Here is a 10,311-nt window from a genome sequence, read left to right on the forward strand (position 1 = left end):
TCTAACACTACATTTTTAAACCTACCCCATACCTCTTCGACCCCATTGCCTATGCTCTCATTAGCCCATCTATCCTCCAATAGCTGTTTATATCTTACCCTAACTGCCTCCTCTTTTAGTTTATAAACCTTCACCTCTCTCTTCCCTGATGCTTCTATTCTCCTTGTATCCCATCTACCTTTTACTCTCAGTGTAGCTACAACTAGAAAGTGATCTGATATATCTGTGGCCCCTCTATAAACATGTACATCCTGAAGTCTACTCAACAGTCTTTTATCTACCAATACATAATCCAACAAACTACTGTCATTTCGCCCTACATCATATCGTGTATACTTATTTATCCTCTTTTTCTTAAAATATGTATTACCTATAACTAAACCCCTTTCTATACAAAGTTCAATCAAAGGGCTCCCATTATCATTTACACCTGGCACCCCAAACTTACCTACCACACCCTCTCTAAAAGTTTCTCCTACTTTAGCATTCAAGTCCCCTACCACAATTACTCTCTCACTTGGTTCAAAGGCTCCTATACATTCACTTAACATCTCCCAAAATCTCTCTCTCTCCTCTGCATTCCTCTCTTCTCCAGGTGCATACACGCTTATTATGACCCACTTCTCGCATCCAACCTTTACTTTAATCCACATAATTCTTGAATTTACACATTCATATTCTCTTTTCTCCTTCCATAACTGATCATTTAACATTACTGCTACCCCTTCCTTTGCTCTAACTCTCTCAGATACTCCAGATTTAATCCCATTTATTTCCCCCCACTGAAACTCTCCTACCCCCTTCAGCTTTGTTTCGCTTAGGGCCAGGACATCCAACTTCTTTTCATTCATAACATCAGCAATCATCTGTTTCTTGTCATCCGCACTACATCCACGCACATTTAAGCAACCCAGTTTTATAAAGTTTTTCTTCTTCTCTTTTTTAGTAATTGTATACAGGAGAAGGGGTTACTAGCCCATTGCTCCCGGCATTTTAGTCGCCTCATACGACACGCATGGCTTACGGAGGAAAGATTCTTTTCCACTTCCCCATGGACAATAGAAGAAATAAAAAAGAACAAGAGCTATTTAGAAAAAGGAGAAAAACCTAGATGTATGTATATATATATATGCATGTGCGTGTCTGTGAAGTGTGACCAAAGTGTAAGTAGGAGTAGCAAGATATCCCTGTTATCTTAGCGTGTTTATGAGACAGAAAAAGAAACCAGCAATCCTACCATCATGCAAAACAGTTACAGGTTTTTGTTTCACAGTCATCTGGCAGGACGGTAGTACTTCCCTGGGTGGTTGCTGTCTACCAACCTACTTTATGAATAGTGGCTCCAGCTGGGAATCAATTTTTTTCTCACCAATGTTATAATGAAACAGTGTTGAACGAAACAAGATTATTCGAGGACTTATTGTACAGTGACTAGTACACAACCCTTATGAGGGATGGGTACCTTAATATTGGTGACAGGCTCTTGATCCAAGAAAGTCAAGCGACCCTCCTATTCCTCAAAGCAAACCTGTTTATGGTACCTTCCATTTCCCAGGTGTTGCGTGACCTCTGTTGGTTTCGAGCTTCCTTGTGAATATATTAGGTATACCATCAGAGACATGTAAATTTTTGTCCACTTATGATACTGAAGCTTGCTGTAATGGGAATGTAAGCAGAAAACAGATGTCCCTGAGTGTGTGTCATGGTGATTTCACTTTACTGATAATGGATAATATACTAGCTTTGAAGTGGTATGACAACAGTGCTTTAAGTACATAAGTGATAGGCAGTTTGCTGTTAATGGTACCAGGGATCATTGCCCTTACCACCCTAGAGGGCAATTGTGATAAGGAAATATGTACAGTATAACAGTAATAACTACTGAGAAACAAAAGTAAATATAAATTTATACTGAAGTAAAAGTAAGATTTATCTGCCATTGCACATGTGCAAAGTGCCTTGAAACTGATTTATCTCCCACTCCCAAACCCCTAGAGGTTTAATGCTTCCCTGTGTTTATATAATGAAATTTGGTCCCCTCAGAGGAAGCTCCTTGATGCTGGTGAGAAGCTCCTGATCTAAGGAGTTGTACCTGTGCTCCAATTTCTTGAGTCAAGTCTGAATTCCTTACATTTTTCTCAGGTGCTTTATGACCCCTATGGGTTTTGCACTCTCCCATAAATTTAATAATAAAATTGGTTATAACTGAAAAATGAACAGTGCATTTTACACTAGACATCTTTTGCTGAGGGTGTATTAAATATTGTATTAAAGATTGCTTTTGGTCTAAGGAATTAAGAGTTGTTATAGTCTTCCATGAGTTAAACCTGATTGCTTTTCATTCCCCAGGCACTGTATGACCCCTATGGGCTTGGCACTTTCATATGAATATGAAACATGATTCTCAGGTAGATGGCCTATGGAAGGTGTAACCTGTAGCTACTGTCCCCATCACAGTTTTTGCCTGATTGTACACCCTGTGCCTTTCCAGGAAAATGACAATGTTGATAAGGGGCTTTTGAACTGAACCTGATTCCCTCTCATATTCCCAAGGCACTGCATGACCCCCTATGGGTTTAGTGCTCCCTATCAATCTGATGATGACGACTTCTCAAGAGATTTACTGATGCCAGTGAAGGGCTCGTGATAGAAGAAATCGAAGTTATCCTCCCCTATCATGGATTGAATCTGATTGCCTCCCATTCCCTAGGCACTGTATGACCCATATGGGTTTAGTACTCTTCCACTAATGTAATAAAACTAATAGTAATAAACTACAAGAACAATGTATCAATTACAATAATATGGTTACACTGAATTCGGACAAACATTACAGTGAAGTTCATTAATTGTTACAGACACTGGAATATATGATGTCAAGAAAGGTTCCTTGATGCAGGTGAACTCTTGTTCCAAGAAATTTGACCTATCATCCCTCGGACTGAACCTTATTGTTTCCTATCCCCAAATACTTTATGCTCCTATAAGTTTAGTTATTCCCCATTTATAATAATAATCAATTGTTGTAATGGTTGTTATAGATTTACAGTAGCTTTGAAAATTTGATCTCTATGAATATTATTATAATAGGAAAAGAGAAAAACACAAGTCAGCCTTGTCTAGTCCATACCCCTCAAAAGACATTCCTTGATGCCAGTGAAGGGCTCTTGATCTAAACAATCAGAGCAGTCCCTCCCCTTCCTTATATTGAAATTGAATACCTCTCATACCCACAGACAATTCTAGCACTTCCCATGAATGTAATAATGCACAGTAAACATAATAAGTGTTTGTAGCTTGGTTGGTAGCATCCTTGTCTCTCACTAAGGGGTCTGGGATTGACCCTTGGCATGGGTGAAACATTAGGCATGTATCCATACACCTGCTCTCCCTGTTCACCTAGCAGTACGTGGGTATATGGGTGTTAGCCGAGTGATGTGGGTTACATCCTAGGGGATAATATTAACCTAGGTTACTGGAAATGCTCTACAAAACCAGGGGCTTTCTATATAGTATGCCTGTGATATCAGCTAGGTCTGTTTTGCATACCTGTAAAAATGAATATTATTATTATTATTATTATTATTATTATTATAACCACCTGAATTGTTGCCAAGCAATTTTTAACTCTTTGAGGGTTTCAGCCGTACTAGTACGGCTTACGACCCAGGGTTTTTGATGTACTAGTACGCCTACATATGAAAGAATGGGTCTATGTGGTCAGTGTGCGCAGTATAAAAAAATCCTGCAGCACACACTGCATAATGAGAAAAAAAAAACTGTGTTTTTGGAATAAAACAGCGACTTTGCACTGTATTTTCGTATGGTATTTATTGTTGTATTCTAGTTTTCTTGGTCTCATTTTATAGAATGGAAGACCTATTACAGAAATTGAAATGATTTTGACTGGTTTTACAATGAAAAGTACCTTGAAATTGAGCTCAAAGTAGCAGAAATGTTCGATTTTTACCAGTTCAAAAGCAAACACATCATGCCAAGCGTCCAATACACATCAACTGGCGAGTCTAATATTCTTTCACAAGTGCGCTGATATTATTTATACCATTTCTACACTAATGCAGCAGTCTGCATAACAGTAAATCTTCTATTTTTTGTAAGAATAAAAACTGAAAGTGGAAAGCCAAAGAAATATAAGAGGGGCCTGGGGATGTGACTAACGAACAGAGAAAATGTTATTTTAGTGCCAGGAATGACTTTCTTGTTTATTCTGGACCCTATTTGGAAATTGGCATCTTTTGAAATTTGTGTGAAATTGGCAAAATTGCTAAATTCTGACCACTGTATTGGATAGTTGAAATCAGTAAATGGGTGGTTTCTTGTACTCATTCAATAGAAAAAATGGAGTTCTAGAGAAATAGTTATGATTTTTGTCGACTAGTACACTGGAATTGGCCGAAAATAGGGCTCAAAGTGGGGAAAATCGCCGATGCGTAAACATCGTCGAGATCGCTAACTTCGCGAGAGCATAATTCCGTAAGTTTTCCATCAAATTTCATACTTTTGGTGTCATTATGATCGGGAAAAGATTCTCTTATCTTTTCATAAGAAATTTTTTTTTTTAAATTTGGCCTACCCTGAGAACAAGTCTCGGAGAGGGCCTGTCGACCCTCAAAGGGTTAAGTGCCATTATTATATGGTCTGGTGGTTATCACAACAAGGCAATCCAATATATCTTATCAATGGAAAACAGTTTGACTGTAGGCCATACACCATTATACCTTTGACAAATAGGAAATGTCCTCCCAATATAACATTAAATATATACATGTACTGTGTTTTTCATTCATGATCTGTTGTAGAAAAAAAAAAATGTTCACACAAGCACAATACTGTACAACACACAACTCCTGAAGTGCTGTATGACTCTGGTGCTGCACTGTATGACCCTTGTAAGCCTAGCGCTTCTTTTTACTTATAATAATATGACCCTGGTGGGTTTAGCACTTGGTTTTCATTATAATAATGTACATAACTCCTCCCATCCCACATAAAAGATACCTTGACTAGTAGGGTAGGGGCAATATATTAATGCACTGTAACTCACTCGTATCAGCATAGTTGACATTCATGTCTTTAAGCATATTCATTATTATTAATCCTTCTTTCAACAAACCGATCATATCCCACCAAGGTAGGGTGGCCCAAAAAGAAAAACGAAAGTTTCTCTCTTTAATTTTAGTAATGTTGCTCGGTCGATTTTTTGCTTCCAGACGCCAGTGAAATTTCAAGATGCGAGTGGGCCTCAAGGGAGGTTCCTTATGCTGGTGAGGGGCTCTTGCTCTTGATCTAGGGAATTGGATCTCAGTTGTTTGTTGGACTATCTTATTGAAACTTGGGCAATGTACGATGGAAAGATGCTTTTTAACGTACACCAACGTTACGTACACGCATAGCTTATGGAGGAAGAAATCTGTTCCACTTCCCTATGGAGAATATTATTAACATCTTCACCAAAAGCTTAAGTATATTCAGTTAATAACTGCACTACCAGTTCCCCTTCAGAAAAATTCCTTGATGCCAGTGAGGGGCTTTTTATTTTTCCTTGGATCCAATCTGATCATTCTTGCCATTCACAGACCCTACGTGACCCCAGGCCCGGTGGCCTGGTGGCTAAAGCTCTCGCTTCACACATGGAGGGCCCTGATTCGATTCCTGGCGGGTGGAAACATTTCGACACGCATCCTTACACCTGTTGTCCTGTTCACCTAGCAGCAAATAGGTACCCGAGTGTTAGTCGACTGGTGTGGGTTGCATCCTGGGGGACATGATTGAGGACCCCAATGGAAATAAGTTAGACAGTCCTCGATGACGCACTGACTTTCTTGGGCTATCCTGGGTGGCTAACCCTCCGGGGTTAAAAATCCGAACGAAATCTTATCTTACTTTAGGTTAGCGTACATGTACCTATGGAAATGTATATTTAACCACAAATAATGCAGAAAAAACACCCTGTATAACCCCTGTGGGTTTAGTGCTTCCCTTAAATATAAACTGGATATATTGTAATGAACAATTATCTGAATAAACAGAAGAATGGATCATTGTTCAAGTCCTTGTCCATTCTTGGTGCGAGAAAGGGCTGAACCGTAAAGGAAAAAAAATCTGACTATTTTTTTTTTAGTTAGGTCAATATAAGAGGAATGACGAGAAAGGAGAAGTGAAAGAATTTAGGTGAGGCGAATGAGTGAGAATGAAATTAAAGAAAACAGGTTATGGGTGGCTAGCTGTATAGCCCTTGTGGCTTAGCGCTTCTTTTTGATTATAATAATAATAATAATATGGGTGGCTAATTAAAGAAGGTAACCGATGATTGGTCTATCCTATCCACTCTTTATTATTTATTATTATTAAAGATTCGCCGGTATTCTCCCGGCCCGGGCCTTGTCCAAGTGGTGGCCCGGCCTTGGCTCCCTCTTTAGGGAGTGTCTGAGACCTAAGTCTCCCATGGGAGGAGGCACAAGTACCTCCTCATCTTTGGGACCAACTGTCCCCAGGCCTAGCCACAAGCTAGGCCTCTCTGGTCTGCCATCCCCGCCCCAAGGGGGCAAATGGGAATGACAGTCTTATGAGCTAAAGGCTCGGGCTCAGGCACCTACCCCCCTCAAGGAAGGTTCCTTGATGTTGGTGAGGGGCTCTTGATTTAGGGAATTGAATCTGTGCTCCAGTTCCCCGAATTAAGCCTGAATGCCTTCCACATCCCCCCCAGGCGCTGTATAATCCACCGGGTTTAGCGCTTCTCCCTTGATTATAATAATAATCAGGCACCTACCCTACCCTAGAAGGGTTAGGCATGGTGTCGATCTGATCCACTCTTTGTACAGAGTAAGGTAAATTTTATTGAGTCATTAATACATATGAAGAGGACTATTATTATTATAATCATGGGGAGCGCTAGACCCGTAGGAGTATAGTGCATCTGTGGTGGGGGGGATGGAAGTTATTCAGGCTCAATTCAGGGAACCGGAGCACAGATCCAATTCCCTAGATCAAGAGCCCCTCACCAGCATCAAGGAACCTCCCTTGAGGGGTATGAAGAGGACAGGTAGAGGGGTGGGAGGCTCAACGTCTTTCTGCATTTGTCAATTGATTTAGTCACCGTATTTGTCTTAGTGTTACACAGATTAGTTCTTTGCTTATCAGTACCCCTCGAGGGAGGTTCCTTGACGCTGGCTCTTGATCTAGGGAATTGGATCTGTGCTCCAGTTCCCCTCAAGGAAGGTTCCTTGATGTTGGTGAGGGGCTCTTGATTTAGAGAATTGGATCTGTGCTCCAGTTCCCCGAATTAAGCCTGAATGCCTTCCACATCCCCCCCCCCCCAGGCGCTGTATAATCCTCCGGGTTTAGCGCTTCCCCCTTGATTATAATAAATAATGTGCTCCAGTTCTCTGAAATGAACCTGGATACCTTCCATCCCCCCACATGCGCTACATAATCCTATGGCTTTAGCGCTCCCCCATGAATATGCACCCGGCAACATAGCCAGGTGCATACACTCACATCTCCATTTTCCGAGTTCATAAATTCAAACCTAAAGCATTACGTTTCCTTATCAGTTTGTACGTGTCTGTATCTGTTATCACTGTATCCACATGCAACCCATTAACGTGTATTATAGGTAACCGCAGTATGACGTTCACTCTCCCCAGACACACACACACCGAGGCCCTTGTTAACAGTGGGTGTCAGTTGGTATTCATCCTTCAGTGTCATAACTGCATTACGTGTATTTCTACTACGGGATGTATGGTCCTGTGCGGCATTTGCGGCAGTGCCTCTTATTGCATAAATCATGGAAGATTAACTTGTGGAACTCTATTCAAGCTGGCTGCGGCTGGCGTAAATCTCTCCAGTACACATCACGCTGCTTTAGTGATGGTGAGAACCTGTGTCACTGATTTTTTTTTTTTTTTACACAAATCAGTTTTACAGGCGGCTAAGAGCTGTTATCTTACTTCAGCTCATTTCAAAGCCCAGCCCAATCTATGATATACTACCACTTTGCCCCATGATGTTGTCACCGTGCAAAAATCACATTCAAATTCAAATGTTTATTTCTTTGCAAGTTTACAATGAGAGTGATTACAGTGTGTAATTACAGTAATGATTTGCAGTGCAAAGAGAGCCACTATCATGCCTTGGCATTACGGGCAATCTAAATTTAATGGTTTACTGACTACTTAATACTAATAGATAGTAGTTTGTTCAAGTTGTACATGTTTTTTATATATAGCAGATAGTAAATTGACTCAAATTACAATATGGGAATATTACAATGGGGCAAGTTGAAAGAAGTATACAGGTTGTATACATAGAACACTAAACTCAGATATAAACCCTCCCCTCTGACTTCTGCTTTCCAACCTCAACAGAACACATGACCATAACACAAGGCATAGATCACTCTTTATTGTTCCGCTTGTCCATCTCACACTATGTAAAACCTCAATGCACATAAAAGGCCCAAAAATTTGGAATTCATTATCTGTGAATGCAAAAGAAACTCTATTTATCAATTCAAGACTTCTTAAAAACCACTTACTCACCCAAAACTAAATACGCAGCACTTAACGCTACCTACAAAATTAACAAATCATCTAATGACCATATGAGCTGATTATGAAACTATAAATCATTGATTTTATTCGATTTGATCGGATTAAATTGCATGAGTACATATAGTAAATTGACCATTTTGTTATACATTGTAATACAACAAATATGTACTACTATAATGCTTCATAATTGAAATGTTCAAATTTCATTGTTTAAAATACTCATTTGTACTTCTTATTGTAAATTGTTTACTGTAATTTTTACCACTGAATCTATCATAGCTTAGTTAATCTTAAGTTAATTTTAAGCCTGCCCATAATCCTCTGCATACAAGGCGCTTTTGGCATGTACACCCAACTACTATAATTCCTTGTACAACTATGTATCATGTCCAAATAAACTATATTATATTATATTAAATTACGATATGGGAATATTACAATGTGCCATGTTGAAAGCAGTTTATAGTATGATATTGTTACAATTGAGTATAAGTCAGTACAGTTTTATGCAGGTATTGAGCATCGATTTTTGAAGTTTTGAGATTTAAGTGAGTGACACTGTGATCCTTAGCACAGTATGTGGTAATGGAGGTGAAATTGAAAGCAGCTTGGAAGCTGTTTAGATTTGCAGACAGGGGTTCTTTAGTGTTCTCTGGCAGTATGTGCATAGCATTTTTAGCATAGGGAGAGATATTAGAGTGCAGTGTCCTATGTATGTAGTATGCACAATAAAAAGTGTTGGAGTTTTGTAAGTTAAGATTCTCGAATAGTGGCAGAGTAAGCTGTCTCGAGTTGGAATTTGTTATCAATCGGACTACTGCTTTTTGTTGGGTTATTAAGGGTCTGAGGTGATTCACTGTAGTTAAGCTCCATGCACAGACTCCATAAGTGAGATAGGGGTAAATGAGTGAGTGGTACGGAGCAAGGAGAGCTGATCGTGGTATATTGTACCGTATCTTCGATAGAATCCCTACTGTCTTAGAGACTTTCTTAGAAATTTGTCGTATGTGTTTCTGGAATTTGAGACGGCTGTCAAGGTGGAGTCCCAGAAATTTACCCTCCGTGAGTCTAGAAATGGGTGATCCATTTATCATTATGTTAAGCCGTACATTTGAAGCCCTTTTTCCAAATTGCATGGTGTAGGCTTTGTCTATATTGAGAGTAAGCCTGTTGGTCGTTATCCAGGTAAATGTTTTCTGTAATTCAGCACTTACAGTGTTAGTATGAGTGGTGTGGAAAATACTGTATATATTTTCCGGAAATACGGTAATTTAAAGGTAAATAGATGCCCTATATTGTATTTTTAAAAGAAGTATGTTATCGAAAATGGGAAACCTGCGGCTGGGGAGGTGAGTCGCCATTTTGTTTGAATTGAGTAACACGTTGTGAATAATGGGAAGAATTTTTCGTGCTCTAGAGGTTAAAATTGGGCTGACACCTCTCAAATAGGAGGCGAAATTGTTGGATGTGCATTCCTGCATAATTTGAGAATCAGGCGACAAGACAGGACAACTCCAGGAACCTCAGATAAGCTGTCTAAATTATGTTTAATTTCTGGCCAGTAAATTCTTCATAAATGTAGGCAAAAGGGGGGGTCCTGTACATGACACATTAATCTCCAGTCAAATTGGTGAGTGTTATGATTAAGATATATTCTCCTTCTGTTGTATAAATGTGTATATATGTGTATCTATAATCATTTATTATTTTTAATATACAGTCCACAAATTTATAT

General features: G+C 39.4%; 1 protein-coding gene across 2 annotated transcripts in view; it reads left to right on the forward strand.

Annotated features, from left to right (window-relative positions):
* The first annotated feature begins 7,657 nt into the window (after positions 1–7,657).
* The window catches only part of LOC128696045 (FAD-dependent oxidoreductase domain-containing protein 1), a 33,453-nt gene continuing 30,799 nt past the window's right edge, over positions 7,658–10,311 (forward strand). For both annotated transcript variants that reach the window (XR_008408092.2, XM_053787038.2), the window contains exon 1: positions 7,658–7,896. Coding sequence is in view for 1 of the 2 variants with exons in the window: in XM_053787038.2 (XP_053643013.1) it covers positions 7,761–7,896 (136 nt within the window). In the remaining variant the exon portion in view is untranslated. The remainder of the gene's footprint in view (positions 7,897–10,311) is intronic.

The sequence above is a fragment of the Cherax quadricarinatus genome, chromosome 48 (genome assembly GCF_038502225.1).
Source record: "Cherax quadricarinatus isolate ZL_2023a chromosome 48, ASM3850222v1, whole genome shotgun sequence".
In the NCBI taxonomy this organism is placed as follows: Eukaryota; Metazoa; Arthropoda; class Malacostraca; order Decapoda; family Parastacidae; genus Cherax; species Cherax quadricarinatus.